Source organism: Octodon degus, unplaced genomic scaffold (genome assembly GCF_000260255.1).
Source record: "Octodon degus isolate 3935 unplaced genomic scaffold, OctDeg1.0 scaffold00302, whole genome shotgun sequence".
Lineage (NCBI taxonomy): Eukaryota > Metazoa > Chordata > Mammalia > Rodentia > Octodontidae > Octodon > Octodon degus.
In genome coordinates this window covers 674,993-699,008 of record NW_004524878.1, presented here as the reverse complement: position 1 = coordinate 699,008, position 24,016 = coordinate 674,993, and the positions used below count along the sequence as shown (strand labels likewise).

The window sequence follows — 24,016 nt, the reverse complement described above, 5'->3', positions numbered from 1 at the left end:
TTTTTTTTTTTTACCAGGTGTCAAACTCAAGACCTTGCTCTTGCCAGGCAGGGGCTTATGCCATTGAGCTATCTCCCCAGCCCTTGAATTTCTTTTATAATCAGAAAAATACATATATTTTCTCTTCTCTCCCATACTTATGGCATTTATAAAATGGAAGAATCCATTTTAGAATCTACTAAAGAGCTACAGCATACTCACTTTTGTAGTTTGTAGATTCCCCACCCCAGTTTCTGCTGAATTTATCACCCTCTTTGAACTCGGCCTTTCCAGTAGGATAGTTGATCCTCTTCCATTTATTCCAAAATGCATCCCTGTTGAGTGTGGCAGCAAAACAACAACTAAAAAGCTTTGCTATCTTAGTATTCCATTTTATTGAGATAAGTTGGCTTTTTGCTCACTAAAAATATACCTCTTATTGTTGCTGGTGTTTTTGCAAATCTTAATTTATTTTGAACTTTGCTGTCTTTGTGTAATTTTTCCCAGTCTTGACTCTTACAGATAAAAGAGGCTTTCCCTTTAGAGTCACATGCTATGGAATGTGTATGTCTGCTTTCAAATTTCTTAACTCTCCCTCTCTAGAGCTTGCACCATGCAACTCCTATTTTGCTGCTACAAACTGAAATGGCATGGTGTGAATCTCCTAGTCCTTTTAGTTCACCAGCTAGTTCCTTCTTTACTCAGGTTGGCAGCTCCTCTACTCCCTTCTGTACCTTTCACCACAGTTGTAAAAATACCAGCACGTTAGGTTGCTAACTTGTCACTGTGCCACTTTTAGCTACATGAGACCTTAAATAGATGCCAAAGTAGTTGAGTCCTATAAGATGACAGTATGCAGCTTATATGCTAGAGTTAGTTTCATGAGATCCTGCCCACCACCTGCACTGGGCTGGGAGCTCTTTGTCATGTGTCTGGGTATTGCTCCTGCTGGCTCTGTTTCCACTGAGCATTTCACGTTGCATTCTTGTAAACAGAGTTTCTTACCAGCTCCTTCCCATTGGTCTTGTTCTCCTGGAATAGCTCAGACTTTTGTCATTATTTTCTCCTCAAATGAGTCCTTTTTTCCCTAAATCTTAATATCTCAGAGCTATGAAAATATGTATGCATATGACATACACATAAATAATTGTTATTTTAAATTAGCTCCTTTTATGTTGGTATCTTGGCTCTTCAACATTTCTTTCCTTTTTTGTTTGGTACAGGGGCTGTGCAGCTCAGATTTACAGCGATGCTCCTGTTTTCAGCCTCCCTAGTGCTGGGATTACAGGTGTGCCCCACCACACTGGGTCTCTGAGGCAGGCTCAGTGTGCCTGGGGGCAGGGCTGGCACAGCATGTGGTACCAGGGATCGAACCCCAGTCCCTGCATTTGCCTAAGCAGGCGCTTGGTCTGCTGAGCTATCTCCCCAACCCTAACCTTTATTTCTTTTATTGGGGGGGGGGGTTGGTACCAGGGATCAAACTCAGGACCTTGCACTTGCCAGGCAAGCACATACTGCACTAAGCTATCTCCCCAGCCCCTTTCTTATAAAATATCAAGATATCTATTCTGAAGGAGTGTCCATAAGAGAAAGAGATAGGAACTTATTTTAATTTTAGAAGCTCAAATTCCTGTTTACATTTATGACAATTAATAGAAAATAATGAAGTCAATTTGAGAACTGGGACTGCTGTGTCAATTAGGTATTTCGTTAGGCTCAGAAATAGATGGTTGAATGAATGTGGAACACTTTAATCAGCCATCCTTATTGCTGTTTTCACATCTAGAAATTGCAAAATTGAAAACTGGCAGGACAGTGAAATTAAAAAAAAAAGTAGAACTATTTTTAGTACTGCAGGCGACTAGGCTAGATCTTGAGATTCCACTAAAGGTCAGCAGACATAGTGTAATTGATCCAGACCAGTTCAAAGACTAAAGCGTGCAAGATCCAGAGCATGCCTCATAGGGAGCCCAGACATAATTAAAACACTAGCCTCTTATTGAAGAACTTTGTGGTTTGTTTTGTCCTCCAGCCAGACACCACCAGGAACACACTTGTACGTGAACAAATTGGATTTATTACGTGTTGCAGCAAGAAGGAATGCACACTGTTGGGAATTGTGAGGAATCTCAGTGAAACAGTGTTAGGAAAATCCATAGCATTTGGTCTTGTTAGGTGGTTTTGAAGGTTGGGGCCTTCCTCTGGAATGGATAGCAGGAAGTGGGCCAAATTCTGTGATTTGGTATCTGATAGTTTTCTTAAGTGAGAACAGACTAGGCAAAGGCTAGTGTTTGAACTATAATTAATAGAGAAGCAGAATTCACTAACATTATCCAGCACTTGGATATTTTTTGCTATATTGTGGTGTGTATGTAACATTCAGGTTTTATCTATATTCAGTCCAATTACAAGGTGAACTTATTTTATCTTGATGCATCATGGTCACAAGAATGGCCTTATCTGATGTTCTGAAATCGCTGGTATATAGCAAGAGAGCACCAAGACCTAGTTGAGCACCCCTGGCCACCTCATCATGGCAGCACCAGCAGCTAGCTGTGAGTACCAGGACTGCCTTTGGATAGCAGAGGCTGCTTTGCTTTGTTTAATGTATTTGGTTGTTGTAGAGTCCCACTGCGCAGCTTGGATTCATGGTGATCCTCCTGCTTTCAGTTTTCCCAGTGCTGGGATTACAGGCATGTGCCTCCAGGCATGTCCTCTAGCTGGCTCAGCCAGCCCTGGGGGCAGGGCTGGTGCAGGATGTGGTGCTGGGGGATTGAAGTATGGTCTCTGTGCTTACCTAAGCATGTGCTGTAGTCTGCTAAGCTATCTCTCCGGTCCCTCCTTTTCTTGATTTCAGAAATAGTTTATAGGTTTCAATCAGCAGCAGACAGAAATGGTACTTAGTAGATGTTACCTGTTTCTGTTTCCTAGTCCATTCAAGTAAAGCCTATAAAACATGAATACAACTCTAGACTAAGGTCAAGTGGACTAAGTGCAGTTAAAGATCTTGAAGAAGTATGTTTTAAGGTCATGAGGTACCGTAAGAAAATGCTTCAAATGGTGAGGGTCTCATTTGCCCTTGAAGAATGGGCTAGATTTAGATATGTGGGTTTGGAGAGAAAAACATGACCCCTAGAAAGTATAGTTTGAATTAATGGTATGAAATGGAAAAGCAGTGTAGAAAGGTGCTTTGGAGTTAGATTATGAAGTTCATTTATTTAGGAATTCAGTTTAGAGGCTGGGAAAACCATAATTTGTGTAATATCTACTGTATGTTTTAGGTGCTTTGTAAATATGATCTTATTTAATTTGCAATCTTTGTAATGACTAAAAAAAGATGGCATTCATTCCCCTTTTCTCTGCAGCTCCCATTGTGCTGTATCACAGCCTCTTGCCCTTGGTATAAACCATGAAAAGTCTTTGATCAGAGAAGTGACAAAGCCAGTTAGAATTATGCTCTGGAAAGGTTACTCTGGTAATAAAACAGTGATAGATATACACAGAGTGCAAGAACCAGGCCCTGTATAAGCAATTTGAGACACATTATCTCCTTTAGTGGGGTCCTGCCCATTAGCTCAGGTGTTTAAGTGCCTGCTGAAACAAAGCTGTCAGGCTCAGGATGCTGTGGTTCGATCCCCTCATCCTCAAGCCAAAGCAGGCCTGCCCTGAAGGCATCCTGAGTGCCCCCCAAAAAAACCCTCCCTCTCTCCTTTAGTAATATAGTGCATTGGATAAATTTTAGGGGAGGACGTTGATAAAAAGTGAAAGAAAGATCTGGTTAAGTTAGCAGGAAACATCAAAGCAATAGACAGCAGATTGAGTGAGTTAGAAGAAGAACGTGAGGAGATAGAACCCTTGGAGGAGAGTGGTGAAAAAAGAGCAGGAGGAGCTGTTGTCCTGACCTCCACCTTAAGTAATGCTGAGTTACGGGTGCCCCATATGACGTCTCCAGTGTTGGGGAGAAGCTTCCATATCTTAAGGAACAGGCCCATTAAGACCTTTTTTGAACTGTGGTAATCAGAACTACAAGCATCTCCAGTTCTTTATTGATTTATTTGTTCCATTAAGACATCTCTTGAACTGCTGTAATCAGAAATATAAACACATCCAGTTCTTTATTGATTCATTTGGTCTAGGAATGAAATGCTACAGATGGCTTAATGTTGCTTTCAGAAAGCTCTTTGTTCATGGTGCCAGAGTGTTTTTGTTTTTGGCGAGGGGTGGTTATTAACAAAGGACAGCAGAGCTTCAGTTTGTAAAGTCCATTAAGTTTTTGGTCAAGTTTAAGTGATATGCTAAATAAAATATTAATAAGAAAACCTAAATATTGGTATAGCTTTCAGTAGACAAGATTTAGTCCAGTTCGGCTTTATAGACTATTTAAGTACATATAGAGGTAGTCACACAGCCATTTGTACATTGGAAAATGTGCAGATTTTAATGTTCTAATGTCTTTTTTTTTACTTGTTTTAAAAAAATCCATAAATCCTGTCTATAACATAAGTAAAACATTTTAAAAGTGAATAATTATAATAAAGGTACATCAGTTGGATGATGAGTAAATTATGAAGTGATCATATAACGAGATGCTATAAAATGTTTAAAATGAATGAACTAAACTGTACATATCAACGGGGATATATTTCTGGGCCATGCTGGTCCTCAAAAAAAGGCATGAAACAGAAGTCACAGAAACATGAGTACAGTGTGATACTTTAGTGTGAAGTTTTTTTAAATATTGCAGTGGGGTATGCATAACAAAACGAATATGTTTCAAGTAGTTTTAGGTATACAGGTCAATGACATTGAGTCTGTTCATATTATTATATGACCAGCACATCCTCCATAATATGAAGTTTTAAAACGTTAAAGACAATGTTGTGTATTGTTCCTGAATATATACGTGTGTGTTAAAGTCCACAAACACTTACTTTAACATCGTCATGTGCTGTAATAGGACATTTCAGTCAGTGACCATGTGTACAGTGGTAGCCCCATAAGAATATATTGCATAGTGGTATTTTAGCTGTGTTACTGTGGGTAAATACACCGCATGATGCTCATATAATAACAAAATTGTCTGCCAGTACATTGACTCATGACGTATTCCCATTGTAAGTGATACACAACTTGAGTGCGTGCCAGACTCAGAGTCACGTCTGTCTCTGAGCAGAGGCCAGAGTATACAAGACTTCAGTTACCTCCTGTAAGTGTATTTAAATACATTTGTAACTACCTTGTCTCTATTAAAATAGTCTGTAAAGCAGAAGTTGAGTTACCACCTGGGTGGTAAGCAGTGTAGATGCTGATGAATTACCTTGTGTATGCTTATATTAGACCTGGCATACTTTATAGGTTGATGAGTGACTCATGGAAGTAGAAAAATACAGGAATAATGTTTCAGAAAGCAAAATTGAATCATGATGAGGCCAGAAGAGAATGTAATGTATATTAGAATTGATGAAAAAGAGGATACTGATTTTTTTTTTTTTTTTTTTTTTTAATTAGAGGGCTGGGGAGGTGGCTCAGAATAAGCGCTTGCCTGGCAAGTGCAAGCGCCTGAGTTCAATCCTCAGTTCCGCAAAAAAATGAAATAAAATTAAAAAAAAAAACATTAGAATTAGGAAGAGATTATTATTAGATAGGATCAAAGAGGTATTAAAGGGTTAGGGGAGATAGCTCAGCAGTCTAAGTGCCTGCATGGCAAGCACAAGGACCCAGGTTCGATCCCCAACCACATGCTGTGCTGGCCTTTTGCTGAGCTGGCCACCAAAACTAGGTGTGGTGGTGCACATCTGTAATCCCAGTGCTGGGGAGGCTGAGACAGGAGGATTACTAGGAGCTGCATACCGAGACCTTGTACCAAATAAAATACTTTTTTTAAAAAAAGGTATTGAAATGTAGAGAATATTTCTTTCAAAGGTAGGAAAGAGATTTAAGAGCAATAGAACATACACACTAGGTGGCAAAAGATAAACTTTGCATCCTAAAAGTTGGAGCATTTTATACTTGATTTTATAGTTGAAATATTTATGCTTAATACTGTGCCAGGCATTCTGTCCAGACACTTAAGATTAAAATGATAAATGAAAATAAAACAAAGTTCCAGTTTTTAAAGTGTTTACAGATAAGGAATATAGTTACAGTAATATGGTAACTGCCTGAAGCACCAAGTCTGAACCATTATGACCAAGAAAGTGACTGGGCTGTCACATAATGGCCATTCAGTAAATACTTAATTAATTTGAATAACTCTTCTTCAGATTTTCCTGTGTCAGTCTCTATGACACATCACTCTCTGGAGCTCTTCTTAGTGCTAGTCATTAAACTTCTCAGTCTTTCCTCTAAGGTCCACCCTTTCCAAGATTTTATCTCAACAACCTCTTCTTTATTCTTTTCCTAACTCATTTATTCTGAAGGCATCCATTTTTTTTTTTGTTTTTGTTTTTTTTTTTTTTGGCAGAACCAAGAATTGAACTCAGGCCCTTGCACTTGCCAGGGAAGTGCTTATTCTACTGAGCCATCTCCCCAGCCCCAAGGCATCCATTTCTATGGCTTGTACGTAGCCCACCCCCAGCCTCATGCACTCATGCATGGGGCCTGTTTTTTTTTGTTTTTTAGTGTATTTGGTTGTTTCAGGGTCTCACTGTGCAGCTCGGACTCGTGGTGATTCTCCTGCCTTCAGCCTCTCCCAGTGCTGGGATTACAGGTGTGCGCCATTACGCCCGGACTTTGTGGCCAGCTCAGTGTGCCCTGAGGGTGGGCCGGCATGTGGTGCTGGGAGTGGGAACCACAGTCCCTGCGCTTGCCTGAGCATGCCTAAGCAGGTGCTTTAGTCCACTGAACTATCGCGCCAGCCTGTGGGGCTTTTGGAGCTAGCTGGATCTAGAATGTGTAATGCTGGGATTAAGGGACCCTTCAGCTCCTGAGCAGGATAAAGTGAATGGCGTGAGATTTGATCACACTACCTAAAGTGATGTGCATTTTAAAATTATAAATTGTTTATTTCTGGTATATTCCATTTAATGTTGTTGAGCCATTGTTGATAATGGGTAACTGAAACTGTGGAAAGTGAGACAAAGAGTAATGTGGAGATACTGTCCTTGGGTTTCTGTTACTGTCTAATGGACAGATGATGGCCACCTCTTCTCAGGAGTGTATCTAAATGTAAGGACTCCCTTAGTCTTTAATCAATTTTTTTATTTTGTAATTAATTAATTACGTATTTATTTGGTACAGGGTCTCACTACGCAGCTCGGACTCATAGTGATCTTCCTGTCTCAGCCTCCCCAGTGCTGGGATTACAGGCGTGTACCACCATGCTGGCTTTTGGTGACTGGCACGGCACACAGGTCCAGCATGGCATATGGTAACAGGGATTGAACCTGGGTCCTTGCATGTGCTAAGCAGGCAGTTAGACCACCAAGCTTTCTTCCCAGCCCTAATCAGTTTTTTCTTCTAGGCTTTTCAGTTGGTTTTAATTCTGTCCTCTGACTTTTATGGTAATGGTTCTACCAGCCTATTTTGTTGTTTTCTTCTTTTTGAACATCAGCATACATATTCATTTCGTCTTTTTGATATTGGGAACAATTCATTCCATTTTAGTTAGCTTCATTACTTGGGTAGCAGCAGAGTTGTATCCCCAGCCTAATTGTGGTCTGATATTTTTTCTCTGTGTTCAACAACACCCATAATATAATGTATGAAAAATGTGTACTCAGTCATTCTGTAATCATAAAGCCCTCCTTGTTTCTTCACTTTCGGTTCTTCATCCTGGAGCTGGCTCCCCCACCAGCCAGCTTGATGTTCTGTTCAGTATTAAATGCTGCTGCAATAATTGCATGGACCAGCCCTTGGACCTGTCTTTTTCTTTTTATAGGCGCCTCAGCTGTAGGCATCTCAGTACTAAATTACTGTAATAGTCTTTTCGCTGTTTTTTTTTTCCCCCCAGACCCTCATTTCTCTTTAGGCCTCGTATTCTACTCTTAGATTAATCTCCCTCAAGTGCCTTTCTCATGGGAGAAAGCTGACTAGCTTCCTGATCCAGGATCTGCTGAGTCCAGTTTGTGCACCACACGAGTTAGCTTCTTTTCCCTTCTTCACTTCTCTATTTCTTGTTACTTATCCAGATGGAGCCAAACTAATTTAGCAGTTGAACCTGTTTAGTGGTTGCCTTGTTCCCAGCTTAGCATCCATACTTAACTGCCCTCTTGATCTGCCTCTGCTTCTCTGGAATCTGATTCCAGCTGTTACTTGCTGCACTTGACTCTTCCTTTTTAAACTTATTTTTGCACCCTTTTAATATTTAAACATTTGGTTTTTCTAGTAACCAAATCCGTGGTGTCTTTTTTTGCATTTGTTTTGGACATACTGCTTTTTAAAAGTACTGTTTCATGTGGGAACTATTGTTTATATTTAACTTATGATACCTTTACTTTCCTACGTGGGACAGCCTTAGGTATCTTGCACATCTGCATGGTGGAGAGATCTATACAAGTTTTGGGGAGATGTATAATGTTTAGCATTGTCATTCTTCAATTTTTAAAATGCAAAATCATGCCCTTATATCAGTTATGTTTTAAGATTTTATTTTTTGCTTCATGCGAAGTTTTAAAGACAGTGTTCTCAGTACATTAAAATGAAATTTGGCAGCTATCACTGCAGACTAGCTTCCAGGATGCAGCTAGTCTTTTTCTGAAGGTGTAGGGTAGCCTTAAAGCCAGTAGTTACCACCAAATATGTTCAGATCCTTGACAATTTAAAAGAGACTAGCACTCAGGATAAGGGATAGTGATTTGGTGGTTTCACCCCTTTTCCAAAGCTCTGCTTTTGTTGGCCCTCTCTTAAGAAAATTTTCTTCCTATGATTTCCATGTCTTCGCAGGTATTGGGAGGGAAAGGAGGACTATAGGTGCAGAGTGTGGGTGAGAAAGGACGTAAAGCAGAAGGCATCTTCCAGGACAGCAGCTAGCCACCTCATCTCCCTGCCTACCTTTTTTTTTTTTTTTTTTTGCTTTAAACAATTTATCTTACCTTCTTTTTTACATGACAGAAAAAATTGGCATAAAGAGAGCGCTCAGCTTGTAGCGCTTTAAACTTTTATCAGTGAAAGATTTTTTCCTTGTTTCTTTTATTTTTAGCCCTTTACTCTCATTCCACATACCTGTTCTCTTCCTGGCTCATACACACCCCTTTGCACTTACATGTTTGCTTAAAAGAGATATAATTTAGTTATGTGCATGTTTGTCTTACATCATGATGTTTGATGATTTTGTTTTTTGAGACAGGGTCTTGCTATGTAGTCCAGGTTGGCCTCGAACTCACCATGTAGCCCACACTGGCCTCGAACTCATGGGGATCCTCCTGCCTCAGCCTCCTGAGTGCTGGGATTACAGGTGTGCACCACAATGTGTTTGACAGTTTTTAAAGTGGGGTCTCTAATAGCTACAAAGAATTCCATAGTTGTATTTACTCCATGTTGATTTGATGTTCTTCTCATTGTAAAAATCAAAGCTTTCATGGTCCCTGCTGTAACATCATAGCAAATATTCTCACATGCCTGTATTTGTAATTTGCATATATAAATCCTTATTTGAAAATTTCTTGGAGATTTATCCACCAAAGAGGAACCACTGGATCATAGGGCCTATACATAACTAATGTTAAGTACAGACACATCATTTAGCAGAATGTCTTTCAGTTTACATTCTTACCCACCATACGTGAGAATTCTTGCTTTCTCATACTTTGCCAGCCTTTGCTATTATTCACCATTCTCATTTTTCCTATCTTGTGGGTATAAAGTACTAAGGATTTGTTTTAGCTTCAATTTAATCATCTTTTTATATATTGTTAGCCACTTGGGCATCTCTTTCTGTAAATCTGTTCATATCTTTTGCCTACTTTTCAATTGGGCTTCTGTGGTACTCCTGTTGAGTTGGAGATTCTCCTTGTACATAACATGTAATCCTTTGTCAGTTTTAAATGTTGCAGAATTTCTTCTTTGCTTTTGTTCCTTTTAAACTCTGTTCATGGTGTTGTTTATTTATACAATAATCCCTAATATTGTTGAAGCCCAGTTCAGTAGCTTCTTATTTTATGGTTTGTATTTTCAGTCTTAGTTATAAAGTCTGCTCTCTAGTACTTTTTCTCTGCAATGTTATTATCAGCGGTTTTTCATACACATTTGTTCACGTATCCTTTTGAACATGTGTCTTTCCTTTCTTACCTGTGACTCTCAGGAGGCATGAACTTTTGGTTGCTCTTGACGGAGGGGGAAAAAGTAAGAAATCTGAGCCTTGTTTTTCTGCTCACAGGATTGGGCTCAGTTATAGCTGTGTAGTAAGTGTTACCCCGAGGAATTTAAGGTCCATCCAGTCTCACCTGGCCTCTTTTTTTTTTTTTTTTTGAACAGAATATATTTATTGAGAGAAAGAAAGTTCCCATCCCAGAGAGGGACAGGAGAGGGGCCCGAGCGGGTAGTTCCCCTCACCTGGCCTCTTGAAGGACATGGAAGTTGAGATATTTCAGGGTGACCATCGTCCAGTATGTGCACAAGAAGCTGGAGAAGTGGCCCAAAGAAAAAGGACCGTGAGGACCTGTGCAGAGAAGCACAGAAAAGTCTTAGGAGCCTGTAGAGAGGGGGAGTTGGAGCTGGAATGTGAAAGTGGCTGTCTGGGTCCTGATGGATTTCCGCTTGCTGGTGCTGCTCTCCCCCGGGCCACACTGTGTTCTTTATGTGTGTGAGATAGGGGTGGCTAACTGCTGTACCAGATGGACTGCAGTGTAGGCAACAGCCTCAGCACGGTAGGAGCTGGTTTCTTACTCATACACACAGATTCGGATGGCTGTAAGTTAGCAAGCTGGTGGCGTGGAGCGCCCTGTGCCTCATGGCTGCTCGGGAACCCGGGTTGATGGAGGCTCTGCCATTTTCAACATATGGTTTCCCAAGTCTCCCTGGGTGTCACCCTCCATCCCACAGAAGAGGAATAGTGTGGGGTTGGATACATGGAAGGCTTTGTAAGCCAGGCCTGAAACTACGACAATTAGGGATACTCCTTGGCTGGAAGCCAGTCACAGGTCCTTGTTATCTCTGTGGGAGGTTGAAAAATGTATTCTAGATATGGCAACGAGAGGAAGAGAAAAAACATTTGGTAAATAGCTAGCTATTGCCACAAGATACTCAATGTTTGTGTGATATATCCATATCCTCTTAATCCAGTTTCAGTATTAAACTTGTTTCTTTTAGTTTGTGTTACTTATACCTTGATGCAGGAGTTGTTTTTGTAGTAACCATGCTTACAATGTTGGAAGAGAAAAAGATAAATTCATTTATTTTCCCAGGAAAATTGGGGCGTTTACCCCCCATAATGCATCGTCAGCCAGCACCCTCAGATGGCCCATCTCCTGGAGGTCGTTTCCAGAGGTCTCACCTTGCAGAGGCATTTGCAAAAGCCAAAGGATCAGGTGGAGGCGCTGGAGGAGGCAGTGGAAGAGGCCTGATGGGGCAAATTATCCCAATCTATGGCTTTGGGATTTTTTTATATATATTGTACATTCTATTTAAGGTAAGTGAAATCATCTTAATCATGTCATATCAGTGAAAATCTAATATTGTAATAAAAATTATTGTCTATATTAAAGCCCCCGAGAGTTCAAAAGCCCTTTCACTTCTATTATCATCTTAAACCTTGTCTCCTTTTCTTATGAGGTACTTAGAATAGCTATTCTCTTACTTTTACAGATGAGACCTCTTGGCTCAGATTTTAAGTTGCTCCAGAATTTATAACTAAAAAAGCACAACTAGTCTTTTCTAATTTCTAATTCAGTGAGCATCATAATTCAAAGCCAAAGACTGGTGAGCATGTTTTCAAGCTGAAAAGACAAACATATATTCTTAGAAGAGCGTTAGGATTGGCACAGGGATTTCCAAGTAACCACTGTGAGACCAAATAATGGTAGTACCAGAAGCACTTTGTCTCATTTTTCCCCACAGACATGTGAGATGCTATTTTTAATATCGTCACCAATAATGTCCCTGGACTATATTAATTCCTGATCTAATGAGTAACTTAATTTGTATTGGAAAGGAAACCAGTGATTTTGCAAGCAGAAGACACAGGCATAAAGAGGCTGCAGCTTTGGGGAGATAAGGTGTAGGTCTTTTATTTTTATTTATTTATTTTTTATTATTATTTTATTTATTTATTTATTGTGTGTGGCCAGCTCAGCCCACCAGGGGGCGGGGCTGGCTGGCATGTGGTGCTGGAGGATTGAACCGTGGTCCCTGTGCTTTGCTAAGCTTGTTCTAAGTAGGTGCTTTAAACCACTGAGCCATCTCACCCGCCCAGGTGTAAGTCTTTTAAAAGCAGATCCCCTCACATCTTGACGGTTTTATTTGGCCCCCTTCTTGAATATTTTACTAGTTTTTTTTTTTGCTTCCAGATATTTCTCTAATATTGCTGTTTGATTTCATTTCTTAAATTTTGTCTTCCAACCTTTTTTTTTTTTTTTCATTTACTATGAGGGGTTCCATGACTTTGAGGTTCTGAGCTGCTGTTGATGTGCTGTACCTCCTTCAATTCTCAGCTTTCAAAGGGGAAAACTGCGGAGGATCGGAAATGTTCTACCACCACACCTGGAAACACCCACAGGAAAATTAGTAAGTGCCTCTTCTCATAGATTCACCGGTGTTACTAAGTCAGACAGCTGTACTACAGCCCGAGGAATAATTTGTGGGTATGTGTTAAGAGCATTTCTCCAAAGTTGCTCTGAGTTAATTGGATACTCTTTTTACCTTAGCTGTGGGAATTCTCAGAAGTTTCTGTATTGGACTTGGGCTTTTAAGGGCAGGATGCTACAAAAAATACAAAACCAACAGTTTCATTTTTATATATATTGGCAAATTAATATTTCACATTTGGAATGGGTTATTTCTCATTTCAGACTTTGAAATATTGGTAGGAGAGATCTTTATTTCATAGAGAAAAAAAGTGAGGCAGAAAATCATATTGTTGGCAAAATTAGTTACTATCTATAGGGAAAGAGTTTAACACTTTGGACTTTTGAAATTCAGTCATCAATTATTTATTGCCCAACTAGAATATCCTGTGCCCTCCCTCTGGGGAAATGAAATGTGTATAGCTTGCCTCTTTCTTGTTTTAGAATTTATAGATTAGAATGAATGTCAGGAAAAGTAACCTGTGAAAAGTTTGCTACCTAGAAAGAAGGGACTTGTCAAAAGCATTATGAGAAATCATATCTGTCTGAGTGGCTATAAAAAAGAGCCTATCTGGAATTTTTTTTTTTTTTTTTTTTAAGAAGAAGAAAAGGAGGAAGCCCGTCAGAAGACTTGAGTAGGACACAGACTGCCGTGAAGTCCAGGGCCTGGGGGAGGGGAGGGGTTCACATGGGACAGCTATGGAAAAGGATTCTGAAGGAGGACCTTAGGCCAGACTGTTCCCTTACAATTAAGCCTCGCCAGATGTTTTGAAAAGAAACTCATCGGCAAAATGAAGTGAGACTGAGCCATGGAAGCACCTCCCCTTGACCATAGGGCTTTTTAAGTTTACTCTTGATTCTCCATGGCTTTAGAGATCTCAGTCACATTATGCACTCTTTTGAGAAATCTTAGTCAAAGAACACTTGAAGAAGGCTGCCATGTTCTTAAGTGAGATATTGATAGTAAGTACATCAGTAATTAGAAAAAAAATTTGTGGACTCTAAATAGTGGCAAGTTCTGTGTCTCTTCATAATGCATTTGTGACAGAAGTAAATCAAATGAATTCCTAAGAGCAGCTATTTTGTAATAATGATAATAACATTAATAGCAGGCTTTTCTCCTTTAATTTTCAATGATGTAGAAAATAGAAATAACCTAAGCACTAAGTAGCATAGTCCTCTAGACATTTTACAGATGTTAGCTGCATGCATGAGTTTGTTCTAGAAGCATTAAATGGCCTTTGAAATAGTGTATTTTGTAATGATACTCTTGATTGATGCGTTTGGGTAGAAAAATACTCAGGTATAAAATAGAAAAACTACATCATGTACATACATAATAAGCAGCATTTTACTTTCCTACTGCCTTACAGTTCATTTCACGTATCGATTGAGTGCTTTATTTATTTATTTTCTATTCTATGTTTAGGGTCTGTCTTGGTTATTTTTCTCTCCTTCCTGGGACAGATACCCAATACCCAAAATGAAGGAAGGAAAGGTTTATTTAGCTCAGTTACTGGAGGTTTTAGTCCATACTCAGCTGGCTCCAAGGCAGAGCGGCACAAGGCAGAGAACAGCCTTTCAGGCTCACAGAGGCTGCAAAAGGCAGAGAGCAAAGGCAGGGGCAGCTAGCTAGCCTCTCTCCCCTGCTTACATTGTAATGCAAATCACCCACCCCAGAGCTAGGGTGTAGTACTCACACCTGCTATCCCAGCATGGGATCAAGAATCAGTCACAAACTCCAGAAGCCAAGCCTCCCCATGACTGCATGAGGCTTTCGGAGACACCTATACACTAACCATAACAGGGTCCCACTGTTAGTTTCAGTAGCTGCTTGAGCTTTCTACCAACACTGGGTGAGAGAACTGCACCTGAGGAGACAGGCTTACACCTTAACACTGCCTATTCTTTATCCCAGATAACTAGGCTAGAAAACACTGGGTGCAGAGATCCAACCTCAGTTCAAGACTTTCTCCATTTAAGAAGTACAGCATGTATTGACTTGCAGATAAGTTATCATCCTTTAGGTGCAGGTAAGAATAGTACTCATTGTAGAGTCTTGTTTTCTAAAGTACTGTGTGTTATAGGTTTGGTACTTTACCCTTAGGCCTCATTCGGAACACAGAGTATGTTTGTTTTCTGCATCTCTTCCTGGATGACCATGTAGGCTTGTTTTCCACTGCTGCATATTTTCTTCAGTTCGTCCTGATATATTTCTGTATGTAAGATGTAGTAACTTATTTCTAATTCACTAACTGTGTCCCACAGACCTTGCAGCCTAGACTTCTGTACCCTTTTGACCCGAGAGACCATTGGTCTCCTCTTGAGTTTCAGAACCAGCCTGGATCATCACAGCATGTCACAACTGACTGTATTTCATGAATGGGCTCAGGGACTTGTGTGTGATGGCTCTTAGATTGGTGCTTGTTTTTCAGCCAATTTTGAGCTTGCTCAACTGCAAGAAAAACTGAGAGAGACAGAAGAAGCCATGGAAAAATTAATCAACAGAGTGGGACCTAATGGTGAGAGGTAGGTTTTCATCTAATAAGACTCTTAAGATCACTTCACATTTAGAGAATCAGTTCAAATTTTGCTCTTGTTTGAGATGTTAAATACTCTTTCATCTTACATAATTTTCAACTTATTTTCCATTTACATATTCTTAGTATTTTCATTTTTGTATTATAAACCAGCCTGTTTTCAAGAGTTTAGTGTGGTACAAATTATTCAAAGAATTAGTAAATTCTTTTTTTTTTTTTTTTTTTTTTTGGTGGAACCGGGGATTGAACTCAGGTCCTCGCTCTTGCCAGTCAAACGCTTATCCTACTGAGCCATCTCCCCGGCCCCGAGAATTAGTAAATTCTGCAGTGTGGAATAACCCAGTTTTTAAGAAAGACCATTTTTCTAGCAGCCTGAAAAAATGTGTAATTTTAGGTAAAACCATGGTATGGAATAGTCAGAGCCAAATAAGAGAAGATAAGTATGAAAATATCAGGTACTTGTGTTTTGTGTTTACTGCCTGCTAGCACAGAATTGGCCATGTAAAGTTAGTGTCAAGAGCCTTTTAGGATCCACTGAGGGGAACCTGCGCTCCTCTTACTATCATCCTGGCCAAGGATCTGAAAAAGTAGTTGCAGGAGATTGATGGAAGTGGCAACAACTGAGAAATTGTGGATGTAGGAAAGATAGGAAAATCAAAACAAGAGATGAAAGAGAAAGGTTTCGATTTCAGATAGGGCTTTTGACAAGGAGAGGAAAAATTTGAGGATGAGTAGCAGCATCTCGCTGTGAAGATGTGTTGAGAGGTGCCTCCTCCAACTTCGCTGGCATGCCATGGAATTTCTGCTCCAGGAAACTGCTGTTTCACCCTGGCCTCTTCTGTTTGTTATCTCTGATGGTGCTAGTGCTCCATACCTCTTCTGCTCTTCACTCGGCCCAGCTTGCTTGCCTGTCTTTAGCTGGATAGAAGATAAGTGGGCATCCTCAGAGTGCAGCCTCCTGGCCTGACATTTTCTGACAGTGTCATCAGTGCTATGGCAATGATGTTTATGAGCACGAACCTGTATCTAGGCCTAGGAGCCTTGGCCTTGTGGTCCAAAAGTAGGGTTAGTATCTGGAGTATTCCCTAAGGCAGAGTACATACATTAATATATCTGTGTGATTGCATAATAATATAGTTGATATTTGACTACTTTTTAAAGATTATTCTCCTAGCTGACAATATATTACATACCTGTAGCTCAACTAATTATACTTCATTTATATTTATATTTTTCTGTCCTTCCCATGTACCTGCCACTCATAGTCTTGATCAACTATCCAGGCTTTTGTTCATCCTCATACCTTAAAAAAAGTCTGAAAAAAAAAAATGTCTGCACCCTGACTGAGGCCACTGCAAGTCCCCGGCCACACCCAAGGGCTTTGAAAACTGTAGATGAATAACTGTAGGTTCTTCATTTCAGAGACCCAACTTCTGGATTTTGGGGTGAAAACCACATGAAAATATTTTCTTACTTTTACTCACTGTTATTTTGCTCAAAGCAAGTGATTTATACAACTCATGCTTGCCAATCTGTTACCCAAGCAAGAAGTGCAGTGAAGTAACCCCTAACTGCTATCTGTCCTCTTCGTGCCAGGATTAGTACTCTGTGTTTTATGTGCAGAGATAGGAGTGTTGTCCCTGCTCTACACCTGGGTGACTATACTTTATTATTTCTGGAGCCATAGGTTCTTTTTTTTTTTTTTTTGTATTTTAGGGAAGGGTCTATAAATCCAATCCACTAGATTGGATTTATAGTGATTGATCCACCTGTTTACAGCCTCCCAAGAGCTGGGATTACAGTTGCATGCCACCACGCCAATCTCAATTGCTGTCTCAGCGGGCCCCAGGGGCGGGGCCAGCACAGGCCCGGGAGATCTAACCTCTGCGTCTGCTGAGCTATTTGGCCAGCCCTTGGAGCCACGGGTTCTAACCCAGTATTTTACTCCTTGTAAGACGCTGTGCTAGGTATGGTGGCACATGTTTGTAATCTTAACTATTTAGGATGCTGAGGTGGGAGGATCACAGGTTTGAGGTCAGCCTGGGCAACTTAGTGAATTAGTGAGACACTGCCTCAAAATTTAAAAAAAAAAAAAAATGTGAAATGAACTATCAGTGCAGAAGCTCTGGGTTCAATCTCTAGCCCTATTGAATGAAGGAATGATGAATACAAATGGTCTAGGGATGTGGCTGGTGTAGAGTGCTTGCCTCGTATGTGTGATGCCCTGGGTTCCAACCCCTGGTACTGTACTCATGACACAGAGTCTGAGCTATATATGGACTCCTTAGAACATAGTGATTTAGCCTGCAAAGATGTGTAAAAATTTGCTATAGTACTTCTCTAGAACTGGCAGCTAGCTCTTTTCTAAGAAAAAGACCGTAGCATCTGACTCCTTCCAACTCTCATTTTCCAGTCCCTAAGATGTGCTTTCTCTTTGACATTTCTCAGTCTGTCATGTTTTCTCCTTACACACAGGCCCAATGGAACTTCCATACTCCAAACTATAAGGGTTTAAGACACCTAGGTTTCTGCATTGTTTTCCTTTTTATACGCACTGTTTATAATCTTAGTTTCTGTTGTACTCATTCTTTCACAAGTGTGGGCTTCTATGATTATTAAAAAAGGCTTTAATACACCAATATCTTTTCTGGGGATCAGAAAGAGAAATTGAGACAAGAAAGACATGTTCATTTACAGCCTCCTAGATCCTTATACATACTGTTCATTCCATAACTCCAAGATACTGGCTTGAAATTAGAGAAATATGTAATTCCTGATATCTTACACATGTTTGTGTAAGAATAGAAATGTGGGAAAAGTTTTTAATATTGTCTACTAACCTTTTTTACACACTTTCACCTATGAGTGATGTAAGTCTGTACACATTTAATTAAACCTCCTGGAAGGTTAGCATTATGGCATGTTATGTCTGATGCCAAGCTTAATACACAGCTCTGGGATGGATCTGTTTAGTAAGGAAAGGGTCTCGGAGGGAGAAGCGAGGAGCCCTCATGGCCATGAAAATCTCCTTCCTAGAATTACATGTCTGTTTGGGAAGATTTACTCGGTAGAAGGATGGCATAGCCCAAGGGAAACAATGAGGGTGTAATCTGTGGGAGCCAAGGGCCCAGCAGGCCATCTGGGTATGTATGGCGGGCCTGCTGCTACATTTCTCATATAGGTTCTTGGAATGTGAATTCTTTGAAGACAAACTTAGTTTGTTTTGTGCAGGTGGTAAGTACTGAGTAAATCTTTGTTGAGTAAGAATAGTCACTTTTTGGCTGGTGAGATGGCTCAGTGGTCTAAAGCACCTACTTAGAACAAGCTTAGCAAAGCACAGGGACCGTGGTTCAATCCCGCAGCACCACATGCCAGCCCGCCCCGCCCCCTGGTGGGCTGAGCTCCCCCCCCCAATTTAAAAAAAAAAAAGAATAGTCACTTTTGATATATGAGGTATGTTCAAAATATACAGTAAATGTTTAACTTTTAAGTTTACTGTAATATGAGATGCATTGCCATTAGGCCCCCTCAGGATGTGCCCTCTCACTGTAAACACATATATCATCACCCTTGTCAGTTTGTGAAGCTGTCTAGAAATCCTCTTCCGTGAGTGTCTTCACAAGGTATGAGAAGAAATACAGTGCATCCTGCCTTTGCATGCCGTCCTTTGGAAAGGCAGGCTTGCAGAAACATCACAGCGTGTCCCGTCCACTTTAGGCACCATGCAACTTCTGGCTCTTCCCCTAGTGTCAAAATGAGCTTAAAAGGTAAACATTTTGAATGGATTCAAGACACTGAGGCAGCCATGACAGTGCCACTAAAGACGCAAAGAAGACTTCCAGAACTTCCTCAGAAAGTGGTAGGATTGACAGGATAAGCATTACTGAAGAAAAGGGGGGTACTTTGAGGGAGATTAATGGAAAAGTATGTTTTTCTGTAATAAAGTTAAAAATTTTAAGCACTCACTATAGTTTCCAATCACGCTCCATAAATTTTGTATGCTATTTTCCTGGTAGAAAAGTAAATCATGGCTATTGCCTGTTGAGATCCTTTTCAGAGTCCTTTTGGATGTATTTCATAGGTACATACCCTAGCCTCATTGTTTTAGTTACTCTTCTCTCGTTGCTGGGACAAACACCCTACACCCAAGTTGAAGGAAAGAAAGGTTTGTTTAGCTCACAGTTACTGGAGGTTTCAGTCCATACTCAGCTGGCTCCAAGGCAGAGTGGCACATGGCAGAGAGCAACCTTTCATGGTGGCCACAAAGAGCAGAGAGCCAGAGGAAGTGGCAGCAGCTCAGGCAGCTAGCTAGCTTCTCTCCCTCCTTACATTGTAATGCAAATTACCTGCAGCGGGGCAGGTGCAGCATCCACACCCACAATAATCAGTACAAACTCCAGAAGCCTCCCCAAGACTGCCTGAGGCTTTGGGGGGACACCTAGACACAAACCATAACACTCGTGAAACAGTAAATGCTGTTTGAACAGGTAAATGTTTGGAATGGAATTTATTGTGTACCCTAAGCAGAAGCTGTTCTGCCTTTATTATGCCTTTTGCAGAAGATTATTCCACTATCAAGTACTTGTCAAAGTAGAAATTAGACATCATCCTTGTTCCACCTTTTCCTTCATTTCTTATATCTCATCTGTCACCATGTCTTGACATTTCCACCTAATTAATACGTTACTTTGTGCACAATCTGTAAATTCCACAGAGGACAGAGATTATCCTTTTCAGTTCCAGAACCCAGCACAGACCCATAGTAGGCTAGAATTACTTGAGGGCCGATGAGATAGCTGAGTGAACTAAGTGCCTGCCTAGCCAAGTGCACGGATGGGGTTCTATTCCCTGTACCACATGCTGTGCTGACCCTCCCCCCAGGCGCACTGAGCAGCCACTGAGGTCTTGGCTTGGTGACCCATGCCTGTAATCCCAGCGCTGGGGAGGTTGAAAACAGGAAGTTCACTACAAGTCTGAGCTGTGTAGTGAGACCCTGTACCAAATACATTAAAAAAAAAAAAAATTAGTTCAAATAGAAGAAAGAAAGAATGAGTGAATGGTTTTGTCTTTGGCACAGGTCAGAATTACCTTATGTGCTTTCTTTTTCTCTCATTTTGCTTCCCTTCAATTTCTGCTTCCCCTATAGATGGATTATAACTTTTTGTTTTGATCTTTCATTAGATATTCCCCCCTTTTTTTGTGATTTGGCATGACAGCTTTATTTTATTTAAAAAGTACACTGTGCATTTTTATTTCATCTTTTCTCCTCACTCTAGTAAAAAACAACTATATATACTAACATAACTTTTTCCAAGAGAGATGGTGTAATTTTTCACTAATATGAGCTGTTTACCCACAGTTCTACTCAATGCACTTAATATCCTTGGGTGAGGGTTATAGAAGTACAAAGTTTTGTTTGTATGTCTCTCCAGGCAGAGTAATGCTTCTGTTCTTTATTCATATGTTTTGGTACATCATGAGCCTTGCAGATTCCCCACAATGCTGACTCCACACTCATGTTGAACATTGTGTTCTTTAAGAAAAAAGAAAAAAAAAAAAACCCTCCAAATTGATTCAGGAAACACACCCTCTGTCCAATGATCTCAGTGGGAAACTCCAAAATGATACAGGGAGAAAAACTGGTCTCGGGTGGGTGACCTCCAAACCATATAGGGAACCTCCAAATGACATAGAGAAAAACCATCTCTGGACCTGACCTGCATGAGTTTGTGTTCTCTAAAACCGAAGAATGAATTTTAGGAACAAACGGAGGTTATGAGCAGAATATATTTATTGAGAGAAAGAAAGCTTCTGTACCAAGAGAGGGACATGGAGGGGGGGCCCGAGTGGGTAATTCCCCCCTCCCCCGTTTTTAAAAAAATAGTAATGGGAATTGAACCCAGGGTAAACACTCTACCGTTAAGCAAGAGCCCTGAGACCTTTTTTTAAAATTTTGAGATAGGGTCTCACTGTTTCCCAGGCTGGATTCAAATTTGCAGTCCTCCTGAATCAGCCTCCGACTCAGTCAGTGGCAGATAGTTCACTGAAGGCACATGAGTTAGGTACTGTGCTGGATTACCGCATGCCCAGTGGCTTAAAAGAACACAGATTTATAATTTTATCATTCTGTAGGTTAAGAGTGCTATACTGAGTGAAAAACTGAGGTCTTGGCAGGAGTATTCCTTTTTCTAGGTGCTGCAGCAGAATCTGTTCATCATTTGAGCTTCTGGAAGTAGCCCATATTCCTTGGCTCATGGCCTTCTTTCTCCATTTTCAAAGCAAGCAACAGCTGTCACTTTCTATCACTCTGATCTCTTCTGCTTTTCTCCTGTAAGAACTGTCATGATTGTATTACGCTTCTATGATAGTCCAGGGTAATCATCCTGTTATAATATTAGCAGATTAGCAGTCTTTATTCCAGTTCCATGGAAGGCAGCATCTTCATAGGTTCCAGGGATTAGAACCCAGACATCTTTAGGGACCCTTACTTTGCTTTCCATAGAAGATTTGTGGGAAGGGGGATTTGAATAAACCTTATGCGCAGGGTAGAGTGGTGCACACGTGTGATCCCAGCCCTGAGTGAGGCTGAGGCAGGAGTATTCCAAGTATTGAAATTGGCCACCTGGCCAACTAAGACTTTGTCTCAAAATAAAATATACGGGTTGGGGATTAAGTGCAATGGCAGAGTGCGCCTGGCTTCAGTCCCATTACCACATACAGATACACCCTTACGGTGTAGAAGAATTTTGTCAGTCAGAGTTTAGAAAAAGAACGTTTCAGAGGAAGAGGTCCGTAGAGATGGCAAACGAGAGTCTAGTCCAGGTTTCGGAATGGCAGGTAGTACAGGCGGTGCGCAGTAATGGGTGATGAGCTCTAGAGATGGAGCAAATGGGTAAAGAGGTAGGTAGTGGGAGGGAAGTTAGAAACTGAAGCCATCCCCAAGGGCCCTGCCTGTGTGGCACTCTAAGGAGTTTGGAATTTATTTTCTTTACAATGAGGTGCCTCTGAAGGATTTTGAGCAGAACAGTCATCATTTGTTATATTTAGAAAAATCACTCATAGTGATATGCAGAGTAGTTACAGGGTAGAAGGTTATTGAAAAAGTCCTAGAAAAAGGTAATAAACAGGCCAGTGTGATAAGACAAGGGGACAAGTAAAGCGAATTTTGTGGAAAAACTCATAGCAAGCTTATCAGAATTCCTGTTTGAAAACAGCCAACTCTGGCCAAAATTTGGAGAAGACAAGCTGGGTGTGGTGGTGGCATGCCTGTAACTCAAGCACTCTGAGAGGCTGAGATAGGAGGGTTGCAAGTTCAAGCCCAGCCTGGGCAACATAGAGACTTAGTGCTATCTTGGCAATAATAATAATGATAACAACCACAACAACAGTGGTAGAGTCTACTAAAAGATATGATGTGGCTCACAATACCAAAGAAATAGCTGAACATTCAGTGAAGCTGTGGGGATTTAGGAAGCAGGAGGAGAGGACACTCTCCAAGGACTGCTCTGAAGATGAATGAACATCAGAAGTGTTCCGTTCAGGCTTCATTATGTTCAAGGTCAGATTCTGAGAGAAAATACAGTTGGTCTAAGAAATATTTTATATCTATCATGGAATAAAACACTGCACCCAAGAGTATTGGGATGATTAGATAGCGGCCAGTCTGAGGGAGAGGGTAGAGCGTGAATGCTTCACCCTAATGTTTGTGCTATAACTGGAAAAGAGATAGGGTTCTCAAGGGAAAACTTCTAACAAATAACCTCAATGAAAGAGCTGGCATGGTGGCACACACCTGTCATCCCAGCACTTGGGAGGCTGAGGCAGGCTGGTCTGGGCTACATGGTGAGTTCAAGGATAGCCTAAAAGACATAGCGAGACAATGTCAATGAAAAAAATCAATGAAAGAGAAAAAAGACAAAGACCAGTTGAAGATGTATAGAATTTACTAGAAGATTAAAGCATTAACCAAGATAAAACACGAAAGAAGAGAATGAAGATAAGACTTTATCTTGGTAGGGAACAAGAGATCAGCTTTGAAAATACACGTTTTGCCTCTCAGCTTCTTAGGCTGTCCTTTCGTCGTGTTTACTTACTTTTCTCTGCACGGCTCTGAGTCACCCAGTGTCTGACCATTTTCACTTGCCCTGGCACTGTCTGTCTCCATTGGTGATTTTTGTAAGTTTTATTGATGGGATTTCAGAGAGTTGGAAGAAAAGAAAGGTGAGACAAGAGAAAGAGTCACACTAGCATGAGTGTTGAGCAGAACGCTGTGCCTGCATTGCTGTGAACATATTGTCACTGCTCTCCCAGAAGTATCAGACCAAGCTGAGAGAATAAGGAACCCTTGGAAGTGTCCATTCCAGTAAATGCAGGAGAGGTGGACAGTGCGTGACTGCCTAATACATTTAATTGACATATGAGTACACTTGATCAGAGTGAGACGAAGATGTTTCGGTTTGGATTTTTTTTTTCTGTTGTTTCTTAGAACCTAATTATTTTTGTTGTTGTTGTTATAATCTTTCGATTTTCTTAAGCAAAGAATCAACAATGTTTCACTCAGCAAACATCAGAATGCCCTGTGTTCAGTCTAACAGAGTAGTCTGTGAAATCTTGAGCCAGAGTTTTATGATAAACTGGTAGGCTCATCTAGTCTCCCTGTGAATTTTCCCACAAAGTAGGTGGTGTTAATAGTAAGAGTTAGGGGCTGTGTGGGGCACGGGTAGTTACAGTGAATCAGGAATCTCATACTTATGGGAAGGATAGAGCTGTAGAGGCACT

At 40.7% G+C, this 24,016-nt stretch overlaps 1 protein-coding gene across 6 annotated transcripts in view; it reads left to right on the top strand.

Annotated features, from left to right (window-relative positions):
- The window catches only part of Ric3 (RIC3 acetylcholine receptor chaperone), a 46,621-nt gene that overhangs the window by 9,680 nt on the left and 12,925 nt on the right, over positions 1–24,016 (top strand). For 5 of the 6 annotated variants that reach the window (XR_002819376.1, XM_004647329.2, XM_023707611.1 and 2 more), the window contains exons 2-4: positions 11,322–11,545; positions 12,567–12,639; positions 15,134–15,227. Coding sequence is in view for 5 of the 6 variants with exons in the window: in XM_004647329.2 (XP_004647386.1) it covers positions 11,322–11,545; positions 12,567–12,639; positions 15,134–15,227 (391 nt within the window). In the remaining variant the exon portion in view is untranslated. Of the gene's footprint in view, positions 1–11,321; positions 11,546–12,504; positions 12,640–15,133; positions 15,228–24,016 lie in introns of those variants that run through there. The other variant, XM_023707612.1, reaches the window with a different exon arrangement.